This window comes from Brachycentrus maculatus, unplaced genomic scaffold, assembly GCF_059751285.1.
Source record: "Brachycentrus maculatus isolate JH-2025_06_01 unplaced genomic scaffold, ASM5975128v1 h1tg000419l, whole genome shotgun sequence".
Lineage (NCBI taxonomy): Eukaryota > Metazoa > Arthropoda > Insecta > Trichoptera > Brachycentridae > Brachycentrus > Brachycentrus maculatus.
In genome coordinates, this window is record NW_028281167.1 from 124,925 (window position 1) to 146,526 (window position 21,602).

Sequence of the window (21,602 nt, forward strand, 5' to 3'; positions counted from 1 at the left end):
TTCGCATATTGTAGATATTAATATCAAAGAAAAAAAGCATCACAAAAAAAATCTTACTGTAATCTTTAAGAAATAAAAACAAAATAGGAGAAATAGTGAGTTTAATTATTTTAACGTAACCAAAAAAATCATGTAATCTTACAGATTTTTTAATTAAGATAGTTGCGACAGGGTTTGGGCAGGTTGAGTGAGGAAATACCAGTATAAAAAATGAGGCGTATGTAGTTAGAAATAGAATTAGAGGCAGACCAAGGAAAAATTGGCATGGTCAAATTGGTCAGGTCAGCAGTTAGAATAATCATTTCTTTTTACTTATCTACATAGACGAAGAAGAAAATGGAAGTCTGGTCATTTACATTTAGATAATCCAGATTTGTGAATAAGTACTTGGACACACTCAAAAATTTAGGAATAATAAAAAGTAAAAAAATTAAATATATATATATATATATATATATATATATATATATATATATATATATATATATATATATATATATATATATATATATATATATATATATATATATATATATATATATATATATATATATATATATATATATGTATATATATAAAAATATATATATATATATATATATATATATATATATATATATATATATATATATATATATATATATATATATATATATATATATATATATATATATATATATATATATATATATATATATATATATATATATATATATATATATATATATATATATATATATATATATGTATATATATTTCAAAAGTATTAATTTTTATCATAAATAAATAGAGATTAAAAAGATTAGCAATGTGATATTACACGAGATTAATATTTCTGTAATTTCATTTGTTGCATTAGCGCTAAATATGATCAAACTGTCATTTATTTACATTTTTGTCGGGTTCTCTGTGTGTCATGGTAAGTTCAAGGATTTTCTGTTTTTGTCTGGAATATGTGATCACTTTAAAAACTTGTGTGATATTCATCAATTCTACCCATGATACCCTATGACGGTTTTAAGCCCCGTAAATGCACGGACTTTCTTCTTCATCTATATTCTCCTTCATCTATGTTAAGATGTCAAAGGTGATGAGGTGTCGGGTTATGGTCCCGTGGTTAGTGTCACGGACTCTTAAGTCAGAGTTTAATAACTAGACACTGGTTATAACACCCGAGATGGGTGAAAAGCCATTAAAAAGAAGAAGAAGAAGTCAGAGTTTCTCGGTTCGAACCCACTCTACCACAATTTGATATCTATTTCTTATAATGAGCCGCTTAGGCTCACAGAAAAAATATGAAATTGAAATATTTGTGTAAATAATAAAAACACAAATATTATATTACTGTTTTTTTTCAATAATAAAAATAATATGAAAAATAACTTCTATAATTGAAGGTAATCCAGATTTGTTAGCAAGTATTTAGACACACGTAAAAAGTTGAAAATAAACCACCTTTTAAAAATAATTAAAACGAATTTTTAACTATACGAATGGGTCCGCTCCTTATTAATTTGGATAATCGGAGTTCTACTGTAATTGCATTATTTTTTGTACTTTTAAATATTATAGGGTCGGGGAAGATTGTTGGAGGATACCCAGCTCCCCCAAACTCGGCTCCATACATTGTAAGCCTGAAGAGTCCTCCGCCTCTAAACAGGCTATTTTGTGGAGGAGTGATTATCGGCACTAAGACGGTACTGACGGCTGCACATTGCATCCTTAAGTATGGTATTTTCAATTAAAATAATCCCATAAGTAAGAATAGTACAATAACCAAAGCCTCTCCCCTATTGTCCATGTTCCCATCGATAAAAAAAAAAAAAAACAGCTCCTACCCCCTCTTTAATCTTCAACATTACTTAATTATTTTTATTATTATTATTTTCGTTTTAATTTTTTGATTACTTATCTAAATTTAAATATTAATATTTTTATTCAAGACGAGAACCGTGGGCTGTAGTAGTTACAACCGGAAGTCAAACTCTTAATTCCGGTGGAGACAGATACGTAGCAAAGGAGCTCATTGTACATCCTAATTATCATGAATATCTGATCGTCAATGATGTGGGAATCATTATACTAGAAGATGATATCGAATTTTCTGAATCAGTTGCAACTATCCCTCTTGCTGTAAACGATATCGAAGATGTATCTCGACTTAAATTGAATGGATGGGGAGCAACAGAAGTAAGTATCAAATTATTTAACTAACTTATATCCCTCAGACAATAATTTATAAAGCCACATGGAAAAAGAAGAAGAAGAACTTATAAATCCCCAACAACTCATAACCAGGATATGGTTAAGGCTGGATTGTTCAGAATTCCTAGGGGACAGTGGACGATTTTAAATAGGATTCCAACTAAACAAGGATGGTGCAACTTCTCACCCCACAGATGAGGGATGATTTCATATCCAAGATGCGACTTTAGGGAAGAGAACCAGACTGTCTGGCACATTGTGTGCCCAACCAGAAGACACCCTCCTGGCTTGAAATGCGCAGAATTCCCCAATGATTCGAATAGCTAATGAGAATAACTCATATTTTAACCAAATGGACATGTTCGATTGCGGCAAATTTGTATTGAAAAATCGAAAAGCAAGCATGTTATCATCTGAAAATCTTTAAACGACCATTCTCTACATTATATGTACATTGCCTATATAAATACATACAGTGCCTTGTGCACCATTGGATGCAGATAACAGTCAGCAGAAACTGAAAAACAATAAATAAATATCTCACATTAGATTGTCCCTTGGCATCTATGCGCAGAAAGAAAATGGAAATAAGTAGAATGTGTTTTTTTTAACAAACGGTTGAAACAAAAAGTTGAAAATTGAGGAGAATAAATATACAAGGGTATCTTAGCCCCAATAGAACAGTCCGCACTGATAGGCCAACCACTTTGGTCCGCGATCCTACCCTTTTACCCAAAACCCTGAGGAAGAACACCAGGCAGACTTAAGCCAATCCAGACTACCTACTTTATGTAGCTGTAAATCACATCTTTCTTCCATTTTATTTATTCAATGTGTGAAACATATATTTTTCAGTATTCGGGTCCAATTCCAAATGACTTGCAAGAAATATTTACCGTGACGGTAAATTATGATGATTGTGCCGCTTACTTTGGATCACAGTACCCGGTCTTTCCATCTGAATTCTGTTCATACTTAGGAGTTGGATATGGTACATGCAACGTAAGTTTTAACAACCGATTTATTTAACGATTTATTTAACATTATTTTTTGACATCTCATCAAAGATGAAGAAAAATATAGAAGTCTGGGCATTTACGGGGCTGACGACCGTCAAAGGCTGGTTTAAGTGATCACTTTACACACTTGTAACATTCACCAATTGTACCCATTATTGACAACCACACTACTCAAATTCTTGGAAGTTCTTTAAATATGATCCAATTTAGAAACCTTGTTCTTGAATCACTAGAACTTCTGGAGACATCTATTGACTGGAGACATCTATTGGTGAGATGTAAAGCAGCTCTTTACTAAGCAGAAACTCTTATATTAGTATGTGAGGTCCAAACCCTGGATTTCAATCACACTCATGAGAAACGCCAGAAAATACCATTTTCAATTTTAATACTTAATATTATTTTTGACATCTCGTCAAAGATGAAGAAGAATATGGAAGTAAGAGCATTTACGGGGCTGACGACCGTCATAGGCTGGTTTAAGTGATCACTTAACACACGTGTAACGTTCACCAATTCAACTCCATTGTTGACAGCCACACTACTCAAATTCTTGGAAGTTCTATATATATATATTAACCAATTTAGAAACCTTGTTCTTGAATCACTAGAACTTCACTAGAGACATCTATTGGTGAGATGTTAAGAAGCTCTTTACTAAGCAGAAACTCTTATATTAGTATGTGAGGTCCAAATCCTGGATTTCAATCACAAACATGAGAAACGCTAGAAAATACCATTTTTATTTTTAATACTTAAGCTTATAATTCAACCAGACAATTTATTTACAACATTTTGAGTGTGTCAAAATACTTGTTCACAAAATCTGGATTATCTCCAATTATAGGAGTTATTTTCATATTATTTTTTGACATCTCATCAAAGATGAAGAAGAATATGGAAGTCTGGAAATAACTTTTGTAATTGGAGATAATCCAGATTTTATGAACAAGTATTTGGACACACTAAAAATGTTGTAAGGGAAATCACAATAGACCTAATATGGTAGCGTTGACATAAGAGATGCAAGATACCCGAGGAGACAAAAAAATTGTGAATAAGGGATAATGTATATAAATAAATATATTAGTTTTTAAATTCAAGTATTAACGAGTAATAAATTTGCGTCCTTATTTGTGAACTATACAGACGCGACATCTGTGACAGGTTTAAGTTATCATTATAAATTGTTACTCACGAAGCGTCTAAAAACGGATTCATAAACGTAAACGATGTTGACAAATTTTCCAATCTTATTACCACATTTCATATTTTTTCTCATAAATTTGTTTTACCATTCTTTCTTCACTGATACAATTCACAAACCATCTAAACACACTATTTTTTTAATTTTATGTACATATATATAACGCTTATCTCAGCCTAGCATTTTTTCCTTATATCGCTCAATCCTTTCAAGAACGTCATAAATCAAAAATCGTCAATTTTCAGTTATGCATGTTTTCAGAATGCCTAAAAAATGTACTTTACCCCAGAAAAAGAATCATATTTTTAACTTAATATTTACCCGCTACAGGGCAGAAAATGTTGTTTTTTCATTTTGAAGAAAAGGTATTGTTTTATTATTTTTTTTTAAATAAACTAAATATTTTTCAAATAGAGAAAAAACCTTCAGGTTTTACCTAAAAATATCTGTTGCTCAGAAAAAAGTTCAATAAGTGGCTTGATATTTATTTTTAATACATTGTGTTATATTTTTAAACATTAAAAACGTTCTTCTGAAAAATCAAGTTTTTTGATTTATGACGTTCTTGAAAGGAGTGAGCGATATCACCATTAGGACACCTTTCGTACATCGTTTAGCTGCGAATTCATCCGAGAGAACGGATATTAAGGAAATTTTACTTCTAACAATTATTTTCTTCCTCTTCTTTAGCCTTTTCCATAAAGGCCTCTTCCATATATTTCTTTTTTTGGTCGGATGCTTCTTGCATCCAATTTTTACCCCTCACTGCGGCTATGTCGTCGGACCATCTTTTTGAGGTCTTCCGACGTCTCTCTTATTCTGCCAAGGTCTCCATCTTAAAATTGTAAGGGTCCATCTTGTGGGGTCTTGTCTTACAACATGTCCTGTCCATTGCCACTTGAATCTTGCTACGCGATCCATAGTATCCTCTATTCTGATTCTGACCTAATTTCTACGGATAATTTTTAAATATCTATGAATCTATGGATCTTTCCAAAGATTACTGTGTGCATTTGAGATACTAATATTGCTGACTTTTTTTTTTAAATATAAAAGAAGTTAGCTAATTTTTACTGAAAAATGGAAATACGCTTTTTCGTAAAAGTCTATTATTTGCCATTAATTTGTTTACCAAATTTGAAATGGACCGGTTTTTTCTCTAAAAAATCTTTGGCAATTTTAGCATGCTATATGAATATATTCCAGCACTTAAACGGTGAGAGAATCTAGATGGCTCCTTTCTCCTCACATGCGCATACCATTGTCTTCTTCGTTGGCTTCACCGCCTAACAATGTCTTGGATCTCGCATATGTCTCTTATCCTGGTGTTCCTTATCACCATCTTAGAACCATCCAGACTCCCCCACATTGTACTGCACGGCCAACCCCAAGGCAGTCCACCAAAGAGATGGATTGACAGCTGGGAATCGACATTGTAGGAGGCTAATCCCTTTTAAATACAGCAAGCAGAAAAAGAAGAAGACTAAAATGATTGATCCACTATGGAACAAAACCAGAATATATTATTTTGAGAATTAAAAAGACTGTGTTTTGATCTACTCACATTTTTATTACCCAAATAGTTTCGGCAACAACCTGTTGCTCTCTTCAGGGTTTAATTTATGACTAGTTTAATTTATGACAAGTAATAAATTAAACCCTGAAGAGTTGTTGCCGAAACTAGTTGGTTAATAAAAATGTGAGTGGATCAAAACACAAAGTCTTTTTATTTCTCAAAATAATATATCAATATGATCTACAAAGTTAATGCTTTCAATATTCAAAACAAAACCAGAATGGCTAATGATATCCACTTTTCTGGTTGTTCTCCTTATTTCCTTATTTCTTATTTTGATACTTGTAAAATTCTCATTACAGGGAGACTCCGGTGGACCCTTAGTAACAATGGATGGATTTCTATATGGATTGGTGTCATGGGGTATTGGATGTGCATTCGGTGCTCCTGACGTCAGCACACGCATTCCGTTCTTCAGAGATTGGATTTTAGAGAACTCATTATAAACCTGAACGTTTCACCATACCAATGCAATATAAACGTAATTTAAATTCAAATACATGTATATTTTGTAATACATTATAATTTTGATTCATTTTCTAGGCAATTTTAATTACACTCTTCAAATGAAAAACGTAGTTCTCCCCGACAGACTGAGCTCTTGTTCTTGGAGAGAAACTTACATATATTATTTATGTTTGTTGGTAATACAATTTATTTTTATTATATTTTTTTTTATATCTCATCAAAGATGAAGGAGAATATGGATGTCTTGGCATTTACGGGGCTGACGACCTTCATAGGGTAGTTTAAGGTAGTTTAATTCTACCCATTATTGACAACCACACTACTCAAATTCTTGGACGTTCTCTTTATATGAACCAATTTTGAAACATAGTACTTGAATCACAAGAACTTCACTACAGACATCTATTGGTGAGACGAAAAGAAGCTTTTTGTTGAGCAGAGAACAATGTTGGTTCATATAAATAGAACTTCCATGAATTTAATGTGGAGATGTGGTCTCTCCAGGGTATCCCCAGCATTCTTCTATAGGTCTACATCTCGAACGCATTCAGCTTATCCTTACCTCTTTCAGGTAAGTACCAGGTTCGCAGCCATACCTTAACTATGACTGAAGTTATGTTTACAATTTTACTTCATATTATTTTCAATCCACTCAGCGAACGAGCTTATCCTGGAGTATACGTCAGGCATCGCATTGGCGCAAGGATTGCCCCAGGAAACTATGCCAACTATCCTATTATCAACCACTAAAGGTCCTCCAGAATCGCCCTACAATTAAATAATACAACTAACATGTTATAACAATATAACATACGTAAAGATTAACTTAATTAAGCAATTACTTATTCTGTCCGACCCAGGATTATTTACCCTACGGATAATACGAGTTTATGAAAAAGGTTATCCGGCAAAGAATGCTTGGGTGTTATGTTTGGTCAGTACTTCTACAGGGAGTTGAATCGTGGATTGTTAAGATCAGCTCCATGAACCGATTAGAGGCATTCAAAATGTCGCAACATCCTAGAATGCTATGCATTCCATGAACCGATATGGTTAGCAACGTTAATGTACTCCAAAGAAATAGAGTAGGAAGATAATTGCTGAATGATTGGCTGTCCAAACTTAAAACACAGTAAGGGACATTTTTTGTAGAACTTTTTTTTGCATTTTTGGACTAAGTAGAATCTACTTAGTCCAAAAACGCAAAAAAAAACGATGGTCAACGTCAGGGGGACCTGAATTATCACCTTTCACCTTTCAACAACGTCATGTATCAAAAATCGTCAATTCACAGTTGTGCCTGTTTCCGGAATGCCCAGAAAATGTACTGTATACCAGCAAAAACGGCATATTTTAAACATAATATTTACCCGCTACGGGGCAGAAAGTATTGTTTCTGCGTTTTGAAGAAAAGGTATTATTTAATTATTTTTTAAATAAACCAAATATTTTTCAAATGGAGTAAAAACGTTCAGGTTTTACTTAAAGAGATCTGTTGCACAGTAAAACGTTCAATAAGTGGATTCATATTTATTTTTAAAACATTTCATATGTTTAAGCGATCTTCTAAAAAATCAAGTTTTTTTTTATAAATAATTTTTTTTTTTATAAATTTTTGAAAGGAATGAGCGATATAAGTATTACAATTTTCTTAAGCTTTAAGCAATATGCGAATATTATAAATGATTTATCTTATTTCTTACATAACAAGCTCCTTCGCCTTTTTGAGTAAGAGTACAAATTTGAGATGGAACCACCAGAATCCTTGACCATAAATACTTGCATTCTTTAAAGGATATCGTCTTTAGTTCGATCGTCTGAAGCTTTTCGGCCGTGGATCCTGAAATCTGATCATCAATACAATATTTATTCTATTTTATTTTTATTGTATATTAATATTTATTCTAAACATTTGGGTGAAGTTACCAAGCCTTTAGAGGTCGATATGGCATGTTTATATACACGTACTTATTTTTTTAAAGTATAAGGCAGCAAGTCAAGGGTTTATAATGATCTCATCGATTAGGTGTTCATCAGGGACTGTATACATTCTGCTGTGGATTTTAAAGTCTCCTTTGTTGAGTTTCAGATGCGCTGCCAAAGGCTCCATGATCGAGATGTAGTAGGGCAGGAATAATGTTCAAACGTCTTGCCATAAAATATGTCAAAGTATACATTGAACTAGAAATATTACGAATCTAATAAATTATGCATACTTGAAGATCTAGATAAATTAACAGGGAATATTACAAAAATCTTTCAACAGTGTCCTAATTTTTTTTCCTGAAAATATTAATAGTCTCGCGCAAAGACACTCATTTTTCATAGCTCCAAAACTGTTTAATTCATTCCATAAAGAATTTTGGTATGACAGAAACTAATTCCTTAAATTTATTTCGATTTCGCTGAATTTTTTTTTAAATATCGGCATGGCTTCTTTTGTTTTATTGTTATCATTTTTCATTTTCATTTTTTGATTTTGTGTCAATCAAATATTTGTACTTTATATTTGCACATATTAATATATTTTTCCGTTGTATAATTTGCAGTGTGTATTATAAGCTAAATTAAAATGTATACTCGTACGCAGGCCATGCCTTTGTGGATTTTTTGTATTAATGTAAAATAATATTTTTGAACTTTTAATTACATTACACTGTGAAATACAAAAAATAAATAAAGAAAGTTCATTCCATATTTAAGTCGATATTTTTATAAAATAATAAATATTGTATAGAACATATTTTCTAATCATTCTCACCCCCGTTGCTCCCCATCCTGTAAGGGTGACTTGTACGTCTGCTCCGATGGCATCCAACCCCAGGGATATAACGGATACTGTATCAGACATGTCAATTTCTCCCTTTATGAAAATAAGAGCAACATCATTAAGCAGTTGCCAATTATAGTCGTCGTGGTAAACGACATCTTCGGCTTCGTAGCTAACCCCACCAGAATTCAAAGAGTTTGTACCAGCCGTTATAGAAATGGACTCTACGATGTGACTGAAATGGAAAATTCACAATATTATGAGTGTGTCCGAATACTTAAATCTGGATTATCTCCAATTCAGAGTTATTTTTCATATTTTTTTTGACATCTCAAATATTGAGAAAAAAAAACAATATAAAAAATATAAACTCCTAATTGAAGAAAATTCATATTTATGAACAAATTTATAGACATACTTACTTAAAATGTTATAAATGAATTAACTGGTCAAATTATGAACTAAAATAAAAAGTTATAGTATAAATAAACGTAAATATACGTTATCCGTTACTACGTTATATATATATATATATATATATATATATATATATATATATATATATATATATATATATATATATATATATATATATATATATATATATATATATATATATATATATATATATATATATATATATATATATATATATATATATATATATATATATATATATATATATATATATATATATATATATATATATATATATTTATATATATAATAATTAAAGAAAACACTTCGATTTTTACCACTTGAGTTTTATTATAGACTACAGGTCTGTATAATAACTTATAGTTATTATACAGACCTGAATGATGGAAGTTTAACTTCTGAAACATGTAGTCTATAATAAAATTCAAGTGGTAAAAAACGAAGTGTTTTCTTTAATTATTGTAACATGTCTTACCACAAAGTTAATGCCGAAACAATAAATAAAATATACATAAATATGTATATATATATATATATATATATATATATATATATATATATATATATATATATATATATATATATATATATATATATATATATATATATATATACATGTGTGTGTGTGTGTGTGTGTGTGTATGTATGTGTGTGTACAAAAAACTTACTCAACTACGCAATGCGCTGCTGTTAGAATGGTCTTTTTACTTATAATGGATCCGGAGCACATAAATTCACCGGAGACTCTTAGAATTACTTGATATGGCGCTGCTCCTTCCTTAGCGTCGCTTCCTCCCACTATTTTCCACGTACCACCTCGGATGTACTGAGCTCCTGATCAAAAATATTAATTAATCGAATAAAAAATAATGAGCGGCATTAAAAAAAAGTTTGTAATTTTATACTCTACCTTTGAGAATAACCACATTTAAAGCCAGCAATAAAAGTAATTGAAACTTGACTCTCGTGAAAATCATACTGAAATGTTTAAAATCTGGAAATAAAACATCTGATGCCTTGTATTTATAGTTAGTTTGAAATATTAAATACTGATTCATGAAAAGCAAATAAACATGTAAATGGATTTACTAGATATGTATATTCGTGCATTTGGAGTACATACCTTTATGGGTATTCACAGTGAAGTGCATTTCACTTAAACAAATTGTCAGTGCCATCCTTTTTAAGTGGAAAAAGTTTTATTTTTAAAACTGTCATGTAAAGGAAATTTGTATTTATAACTAAAAAAAACCTTAAAAAACTGATTTTTCTTTAACGAAGAAGATGCAATAATACATAAATATGTGTGTTTTGTATATTTAAATCATTGTGAACATTAGTATGGTAATATAATACTATCCTCAATCATCATTCTGTTTGTGTAATTCCACTATACTTTTAAGGCCCAATAAACGTTAAATAACAACTTACATTTTTCTAAACCCAAGTTACATTAGACATAATTGATTTTTTTCTTACAATGATTAAAGAAAACACTTGTTTTTTTTTTAAACTTCAATTTTGTATTGAAAAATTAAGTTTTTCTTCGAAATATATAGTTTTGAAAGGAAAAGAGTTATTGAAAGTAAGGGGTTAAAAATAAAAAAAAAATTAATTTTCAATATTTATATATATATATATATATATATATATATATATATATATATATATATATATATATATATATTTATATATATATGTATATATATATATATATATATATATATATATATATATATATATATATATATATATATATATATATATATATATATAAATATACATATATATATATATATATATATATATATATATATATATATATATATATATATATATATATATATATATATATATATATTATATATTATATATGTATTAAGAATACAATACAATATTAGTATTTTTTTAATTGGGTATGAAATGGCGAGTAGCTGGTACGCTGTCTGAATTCTGTGATTGCAAGCAAGGCCTTATGTTGTATTACTCAAAGTGAACGATGAATGATAAAGAGAGTTTAAAACATTTTGAGTGTGTCCAAATACTTGTTCACAAAATCTGGATTATCTCCAATTACAGGAGTTATTTACATATTCTTTTTTTGTCATCTCATCAAAGATGAAGAAGAATATGGAAGTCTGGGTATTCTTCTTCATCATTGATTAGATGTCAAAAAATAAGATAAAGAGAGCGTTACATATATACAATTTACGTGTAGATATGGTTCTATGGCAAATTTTACATACATAAACTCTGTTTTTTCTGCTGCTAAATTTAATTAAAATCTTCGTCCACGCCAGTGTGTATTCATGTTATCCGATTAAAAAATGCATCGCCCTACATTTTGCAACTACTGATAGTAAAGTTTTGTGATAAAATAGGTTAATGAATTGCCTCACAAAGTATGATTATCGTCGATCACCTATTTATTTAATTAAATCCAGAACAATCAAAATGATAACAAAAAATATCACTAATAACCTGATAATTATTTTCCATCCAACAAAAATATTATTTACGCTCATATAAAAGTTAATTACTTACGAAAATAGGTCAATTAACTCCGTAGAGGGCATAAAATTATTTCCTGAAATCATTATTGATTAGACACCTTCTTCTTCTTTTTCTTTTTCTTTTTGTAGATCCTAGAGATCTGTTTGTGCCTCCGCATGTCGCTCTTGGGATGTTGACTCCCAGCGGTCTTTCCATCTTTTTGAAGGTCTGCCTGGAGGTCTGCGTCCTTCAGGGTTACCTTGAAGGGCGATATATGGAATTCTGTCCTCTGAGTAAACACCGTTGGCACAAAAAACGCGCTTAGAGTGTCAGAAATAAAGACTTTAAGTAGCATATCAGGCAAGAGTCTTTGAGATAGAATAAGAAATGCCAGGATCAGGGAAATATGCGAGATCGAAGACGTCGTTAGTTGGGGAAGGCAACAAAGGTGACAATGAGTATGCGCATGTGAGGAGAATAAAATCATCCAGACTCCCCCACATCGCACTGCACAGCTAACCCCATGGTAGACCACCAAAGAACCACTAGTCTAGACTAATTTTTTCAAAATTTATTTGGAAATTTAACATAACAGTTACACAAATACATTTACAATAATGACTAACAAAAAACAGGTTATTGTAACATTCCATTTACAAAATTTCACACATGTCGTGAAATGTAAATAACTGGAAGAGGGGCGGAAGGGAGGAAAAGGGGAAAAGAGAAAGATCAAATCTCAAGTCTAAGACTCTGTTATAATTGGGATACGCCACGATATAAATATCGACTTACTATGTACCTGCTATGTACGCGATTGCAGTGCTGACAATGTCGAGCAGAACATTTAAAGTTACTTTCAGTACGTGGTATATTGTGGATGAGTATCATCGTTAAACAACAAACTAGAACAACAAAAATAAAGAATTTTTTTAGTACACAACCATGATACACAATCTCCACACGACGAAGGTTTGATAGTCCCAAGAATTAACAATAAATATGGGAGTCGAACACTGCAATATATCGTTACAAACATTTTCAATTTATTGCCGACGGAGGTTAGAGGTCAAAATATAATATGAAACAAAGGCAAAATAAAGGAATGGGTAAATTATCTATGTAAATTGTAAAAAAGTACATATTTTTTAAAAAAAATCTCTTTTTTTGTGTGTATATTAGGTTAAAAATAAACATTTTTTATGAACAGTATAAAAAAAAACCATAAACGTTTTAAAATAGTTTTATAACATAAATGAGGAATTGTTTAATTGGCATAAATTACATTAACATAAATAGTTACGTTAAAAAAATTTAACGTAACTATTTATGTTAATGTAATGTAATGTTTATTATTGCTAATGTAAATATTGTTAATATTATATGTTTTTTTATATGTAAGCTGTACAATTCCCGAACAAATAAAATAAATAAATAAATAAACATAAAACGTATATACATTTATATTTATATCCACAGGCCACAAGGTGGATCTCTGCTAAAAATATTTCAAGTGTGTTTATACAATACAACAATTTTAACAATTTTTGTTAATATAAACATATTAAAAAATTAATAAATAAACAAAATTTCCATATGCATCGTTGACCAATTTTGATGAACAGTAAATATAGAAACCTTGTTAGAAATATAGCAACCTAATGCTGCGCGTTGTATGACGCGAGAGGCGCCGAGACGCCGGCGTCACGTCGCTCCGCTTCAAACGCAAGGAAATCGACTTATTGTAGAGTGATCCGAAAATAGCGCACTCCTCGGCGATTCTGCAATGCTGCAGTGCAATTGCACTTGGCGTCGAAAAATGCTTACTTTGAAATGAGATTCCTACTTTCCGTTTAAGCTGTATATGCCACTGCAGTGCACTGCCCACTCATATCCCACTTTAGCTACTTAAATATAATACTTAAATTACGCTACTCGAGTGAAGTGGATTGAAATGTAATGCACCAATGAATGGACAAAGAGCATTGCAAAATCGTCGAGGAATGCGCTATTTTCGGATCACTCTTCAAAAACTCAATTCTCTTGCGTTCGGTCTAGAGCAGGGGTGGCGAACCCTTTTGAACCTGCGCGCCATTTTGTTTTTTCGATATAAAAACATATCGCATGCCACGTGCAATGGAAATGAAAATACATTAAATATTTGTGTTACTTCAGTTACATACAAACAAAGCATTAATACATTTAAAAAAAATGACATCTCATCAAAGGTGAAGAAGAATATGAAAGTCTGGGTATTTACCGGGCTGACTACCGTCATAGGCTGGTCTAACCACCAATTCTGCCCATCATTGACAACTACACTATCCAAATTCTTGGAAGTTCTGTATATGTATATATGTACCAATTTTGAAATTTTGTTCTTAAATCACTAAAACTTCACTAGAGACATCTATTGGTGAGATGAAAAGAAGCTTTTTATTGAGCAGAAACTCTTTTATTAGTATTCGAGGTCCGTATCCTGGATTATAATCACATACATAAGAAACACCAAGAAGTATCATTTTCATTTTTATTATTTTTAAACTAAAATTTTACAAGTTAACTGTAGATAATCCAGATTTGTAAACAAGTATTTGGACACACTTAAAATGTTGTAGGTAGGTACATGAAAAAGACTTTTTATCACTGGCAAAATAAAAGACTTCAATAAAAAATGGAAAAATATTTAACAATGCGATCTATTTATGTATGAATGTCGTCATATCTTTCGTTTCTGTCGTTTGAGAAACTATTGATGAACGAAGAAAATGCACATGGCTTTTAAAATATGTTTTAAATTTTTCAATACTACTTCTAAAACGTTTTCGATTTTTTCGCAAAATCAAAGAAAAAAAAGAACTAAAACTCATTTATTATTCTTCTTCCTGGCTCCATCCCAACATATCGTCTTTGTAGACTGTTGGGGTCAGCTCTCCTCGTCCTCAGGTTGTAGGTACTTCTGTCATGGACAACGTCACCTAGGTTTGCCGATGAATCATGTTTTTTTTTTCTGCAGCATCCAAGAGTTTTTTTACCTTCCTCTAGGTGTTATGAATATTAGAGTGAAAAATCACTTGTATTCATTGACCCCCTCGGGGAATCGTACCCAAGACATCCAGTACGGTAGCCTAGCGTGCTAACCATGACACTACGGATAATAATATATAATGGTGCATAGGGCACTGTGTCATATAAACGCAGTGTTATCTTGATCGTTTTTTAAACATGAAGGAAAGGTGATCAGCCCTCCGCTTCAGGTACCAGTCCATGGTAATATTGAATAAATATTACAGTGAAAAAAATTTCGTCCGCCTCCGTAGTGTAATGGTCAGCATGCTCGGCTACCGTTCTGGAGGTCCCGGGCTCGATTCCCAAGGGAGGTAAAATAAATGCACTACGGAAGTGGACCAAATATTCTAACTAACTAACCATCACGCCGCTTACCCGCAGGGGTAGGCAGAGTGATAAAGTGATAAAAGTGATTAAAATAAAGTGACGAAAATTCATTTTAATTTATTTTTGGCATTCATCATAATCTTTCTAGGTCCTTATTTCTTCTGACATTTAATTATGTTCTTTCGATAAATTTGTGTTGTTGTATTGTTGTTTTATTGTAGTTGGCATAATAATACCATTTTTTTTCGTGGTCGGTTTATAGTATACTTTATCATTTGTTTGTTTATGTATCAGCATTTAATATATTTTTTTATACATTTTTTTAAAGCCGGGATTTTTAATTTTTATAAAGCATCTTAGTAAAGAAGTCGGACGATTTTTTAAGGATAATTTTGGATAATAAAAAAAACATAATTTCATATCTACAAAGGATCATTTGAAGATTAGAGATTGTGCCATTAAAGTGGCGATGTATTGCTTTAGTGTAACCTTTACACAAAGAACTGTCATATGTTAATGTAATATTTTATTAACCTTTAAAAAATCATTAAGAAGTTATCGAACTCAAAGAAATATTCGCAATCAGACAAACGAATTTAATGCGTTATCGGTCACAACCGAAAAAAAAATTTTTCTTTGTGCGTTGATCTTGAAATTTTGATTAAATTAGTATAAAAAGGAATACTGAGTTTCCAAAAAATCAGACAAGTTTCGAAATAGACTCAAGTTGTGAGAATTAAATATTATATACAATCACTCAAACAAGATGATGAAAATAACTATTGGATTCCTTTGTGTGATCTTGGCTCATTGCAGTGGTAAGATGAAAAATTATCGTATACTAATAATACAAAAAAAAACTATCATGGTTTGCTCCATAAGTACTCTAAAAAATAATTTTAATTAAATTACTAAAAGCAAAACTTTTTTGCTGTTGGTAAATAATTTTTTGATACATTAATATCAACAGTAAATTTGTTACAATACTTTTAAACCGTTTCCCAAATAAAAATTATCATTCTTTTTTTTGTTTTGTCTCAGTGTACTTACCTATTTTTTTTAAACCAAAGTAGAAAAAGGGGTATTATTGACTTCCGACAAGGAAAAATAATCAGAGACTTTATTTCTTCTCTTCTCTGTCTTATTCCTCAATACTGAAGGTTATGACCCTTGTGAAAGCCATTGCTCTTCATTGTGAGAGTCATTAGGTACTCTTCTCCAGTTATCCCTTGACTGCGCTGCACGTAGCGCTCCAACTACTGAGGTGCCTGCTGCTGCTTTAATTTGATCGGTCCATCGTGTGGGGACCTTTCACTCCCTCTCTTCCCATCTAGGTTACCGATCACAACCAGTCATTCTAGGCAATCCTCATTGCCACGCGCAACGTGTCCAAAGAACTGGAGAATCCGTCATGTACAGACATTGGCCAGAGTCAAACCATCCAAGTTTATACATCCTTTTAACTAGATTGACACAATCAATAGCACTAATTGATGATTGTTTTATTTATCAGGAGCACCGAGTAGTGATGACGGGAGCTGGAGAGTGGTAGGTGGATCAGATGCTGCAAAAGGTGCTGCTCCGTATCAAATAGTCCTCAGGGTATCGAATGCTTTCGCTTGCTCCGGATCGATCATTAGTAAGAGAACGGTTTTGACTGCTGCTCACTGCGTTATTGGGTGAGATGATAAGCAATACCATTCGATAGTTCTCGTGAAGATATGTGTTTTGTACTAAGGTGGTGGAAGATGATCAGACATAGCTCGCTAGTACTTTGATTCTGGTTCATCATAAATAAATATTACTAGGTGGCTCTTATAAGTGACTGGTTTCTAGGAGAGACAACTCCAGAATGGGGTTGCCAGACTTAGTGGGTGTCCCAAAATTGCGGCTGTGTTGTTGTCATCAATGTATCACCAACATACCCTCATTTCTTACTGTATCAAAAAAAGGAAAGTTTATTCCTAAGCCCTCTTACATAGTCAATGGTGTTTTCTCAAATACTCGTATACAATTCAGTGCTTTATATTTATTTGGAAGATAAACTTATTTTTACAACACATAAATGGTGTTCTAATGATAATAAAAAATTAGTTAAATGTGACCTAGTTTTAAAGAAAATTAAGTTGCGGGCTATTATTATCCATATGACTCTATTGGTAATAGTTTGGAAATATTCCATGATATTGCTTTCTAAGACGATTACGTCAATAAAATATTTTTTTTTTGTTTTCGTTGTCGCTTCTTTAGGAGTACGTGCTATTCCTTCATCAGATTTTACCCAAACTCATACATGTTTGACCATTCGTTTTTTTTAGCCTGAAACCATCTGACCTTACTGTAACTGCTGGAACAAATTTACTGAACTCTGGTGGTGTAGTTTACGAAGCAGAAAGCTTTACACATCACGCAGACTACGATGCATGGAGGATCGTTAATGACGTTGCAGTTATTATAGTTAAGGGAGAAATTCAATTCACCGATCTGGTGTCCAGTATTTCTATTGGATTAAATGAAGTAGGAGCCGATGCTGATGTTAACCTTACCGGATGGGGACGCACAAGCGTAAGTTCTGCGTTTAATTTTTCCTATCGCAACTTCTAATTTTGATTTGAAAGAGTGCTGTGAATATTTCGAGCCAACTGGTTTTTTCGAACACATCAGTAGATTTAGATGTAAACCGTCATACACGTGTTACCTTTTGCTGCATAGAAGACGAATGACATACCAAAAACACTTTCGAATAGAGATCGTATTTGACAAACACACTATAACATTCTTAACACATTGTTTGCGGGAAACGCTTAAAAGCGTATTTTACTACAAGTTGGAAGAGAGCGGGAGATGTTTATAAGCGTTTTGTTTGCTTACTTTTGAGACGCCAAAAAACATTATCCAGATCTGACCTAGATTCGCGATTACTTGTGATCAGTATACAACCCTGATTAGTTAATTTATAAGGGTCCGAAATAATGAAAAGCCACCGGAATAATGTGTTGATAGGGTACATGAACTAACATCATTGTAGGTACCAAAATAATGTTTTTGTTGAATTTTCAGTACCCAGGAGACGTTGCAGAAAATCTTCAGACACTTCCTCTGAAAACAATTTCTTTTGAACAGTGCAAGGATATGTGGAGCATTGGAAATCCTGTTGTGGAATCACAAATTTGTACTCTCACCAAACGAGGAGAGGGAGCTTGTCACGTAAGTATCAAAAACGAGCTTTATTAAAAACAATTTGGAATGGTAATCTAACACATGGTACTCCATCATGTGACATATTTCAATCATCCCATGATGATCTACCACACAATTATTTAAAATACTTGATCATGCTTAGTTTTCCTTGGGTACATTATTTTATTATATATATATATATATATATATATATATATATATATATATATATATATATATATATATATATATATATATATATATATATATATATATATATATATATATATATATATATATATATATATATATATATATATATATATATATATATATATATATATATATATATATATATATATATATATATATATATATATATATATATATATATATATATATATACATAGGTGTATTTTTTAAAGGTTTGGTTTTTAAACTAGCTACATTGTTTCTACAGACTGACAATTTATTTATAGTCAGAACGTTTTGTCATTTCGCCATGAATAGACTTAGGCTCGTGAATGGGCGGACAACAATATTTAGCTTGATACTCTTTTACAACGCAAAATTATGTTAATCGATTAGGCACATTTTTGGTTTCATGGCTATGTCAATAAGCGGAATTGCCAAATGTGGAGAAACCTAGAAGCCTTTGTCAAGACGCCCTTACATCTATTAAAAATCACTGTTTGGTTTGCTTTATGGGCAGGTAGAATCATTGGCTCATATTTTTTTTAAGACGATGCCGGCCAGAATGCTACGGTCAATGGAGAACGCTACAGAACCATGATTACTGACTTTTTCATATATCAGTTGAATGGCGTTGATGTGACAGAGCTGTGGTTGTAACAAAATGGCGCAACATGCAACACGGCGGGTGCCACCATAAATTGCGGGAAATTCGAATTTCTGTCTATACCTCTAAAAAAACACCCTTTAAAACATTAATGGTTTCTTTTTTGATAGCTAACATTTTTTATTGTTTTTGCAGGGAGATTCAGGTGGTCCATTGGTGCATGACAACAAGTTAGTGGGAATCGTATCCTGGGGCAACCCTTGTGCCAACGCCATGCCGGACGTGTATTCCAGGGTTAGTTCGTTCGCCGACTGGATCCAAAGTAACATGGTTTGATTCCGACTTGCTCACAAATGTACCAGTTTCACCAATGATATTTTTTACCTAGTTGATAAGTAACCATGTTGTTATTTCAAGAACTTACTTTATGTTACATACATTGAATTGTTAATTTTTTTAAATGTTTTTGGTTAAATAAAGTTTTTTTGTTTAAAAAAATGTATAATTTGCTCATCACCCCACACGCATGTTACGATCAACGAAAACATAACTGGGAGATTAGACTAAATGCAGTCGAAATGTGATCCCTCAGATGAATGTGCGGTAAAACGATGAATGACACATGGTTGAATGGTGAAATAATTAATGAATGGAAGGCTGAAATAAGCATTATCGATAAAATTAAGATAGGTTTGTCTTGATGGTTTTGGCGTGTGGAACGAATGAATGAAGAAAGAACGGGATGGCTAATTTATGAGGCGAAAGTCGTTGAAAAGAGACAAAGGAAGACTGAGGAAAACTTGCCATGATCAAGTATGTCAAATAGTTGAAGGCGGCCGAGTCGAAAATCGGTGAGTATGTATGAGAAGATGCATAAATGTAGAAGAGGCAATTAATGTTTGCAAAGACAAAGTGGTATAGCGATCTTTACTCTTAATGGTGAGAGGTGGGTAGAATTGCGTAAAGTGATCACTTAACCAAACCTATGACGGTCGTAAGCCCTGTATTACGCAGACTTCCATTTCCTTCTTCATCTCTGTGGAGATGTCGAAAATAAATTGAGTTGATTGTTATTGCAAAGTGACCAAAGAGCCGAATAAATCAATGAAACAATATAATAATATAATAATGTCTGTATAATAATTCAGGTCTGTATAGTTATTATACAGACCTGAATGATGGAAGTTTAACTTCTGAAACATGTAGTCTATAATAAAACTCAAGTGGTAAAAAACGAAGTGTTTTCTTTAATCATTGTAACATGTCTTACCACAAAGTTAATGCCGAAACAATAAATAAAATATCAGCCCTATGACGGTTGTAATCCCCGCAAATGTCCAGACTTCCATATTCCTCTTCATCTATGTCGATATGTCAAAAAATAATATAAAAATAACTCCCAATCGGAGATAATCCAGATTTGTGAACAAGTAATTGGACACGCTTTATTGTAAATTTATGCTTAATAAATTTATGTATTTGCTTTCTTTTCCATTTAACTAGAGTGAGCAATAGCGATGCGTGGCCGGGTAGAGCTACTTAATAAGACTACAAGGAATGTATTATATATTTGATTAGGCATTTTTATCGATTGTTGCGCGGTATGATCGATAATCCTTAAATTATCCGGAGCATTGGTCTGTATGTTCCCGATAATTACCTAAGACAGCGTCGGCATAGATTGTTTCACATTCCTATATACAGGACCAACCTCAAATATCTAGCTAAAAGGTACCCTAATATATAAGCTAATGCATTATTTACAACATTTTGAATGTGTCCAAATACTTGTTCACAAATCTGGATTATCCCCAATTATAGGAGTTATTTTTAATACTATTTTTAGATTATAATCACATACACGAGAAACGCCAGAAAATATCATTTTCATTTTTATTATTTTGACTATAATTTGACCAATTAATTTATTTATAAAATTTTGTGTGTGTCCGAATACTTGTTCACAAAGTCGGATTATTTCCAATCAAAAGTTTTTTTATTAAATAATGAAAGTATTGTAATATACAAGTAATTCCTGATTGTAGATTGTC

General features: G+C 31.7%; 2 protein-coding genes across 2 annotated transcripts; one reads left to right on the plus strand and one right to left on the minus strand.

The window, feature by feature from the left end:
* The first annotated feature begins 867 nt into the window (after positions 1 to 867).
* LOC148302739 (trypsin theta-like) lies at positions 868 to 19,971 on the plus strand. The gene is made up of 9 exons (XM_088271083.1): positions 868 to 919; positions 1,573 to 1,726; positions 1,944 to 2,190; positions 3,061 to 3,207; positions 6,310 to 6,448; positions 17,089 to 17,251; positions 17,891 to 18,137; positions 18,633 to 18,779; positions 19,747 to 19,971. Exons 1-9 carry the CDS (start codon positions 868 to 870, stop codon positions 19,885 to 19,887), a joined length of 1,437 nt encoding a protein of 478 aa, XP_088127209.1. The 3' UTR covers positions 19,888 to 19,971.
* On the minus strand, positions 6,507 to 10,671 carry LOC148302740 (chymotrypsin-1-like). Its single transcript, XM_088271075.1, has 5 exons — positions 10,594 to 10,671; positions 10,352 to 10,517; positions 9,237 to 9,480; positions 8,179 to 8,322; positions 6,507 to 7,243 (listed from the first exon to the last, which is right to left on the minus strand). Exons 1-5 carry the CDS (start codon positions 10,658 to 10,660, stop codon positions 7,103 to 7,105), a joined length of 762 nt encoding a protein of 253 aa, XP_088127201.1. The 5' UTR covers positions 10,661 to 10,671; the 3' UTR covers positions 6,507 to 7,102.
* Positions 19,972 to 21,602: the final 1,631 nt, after the last annotated feature.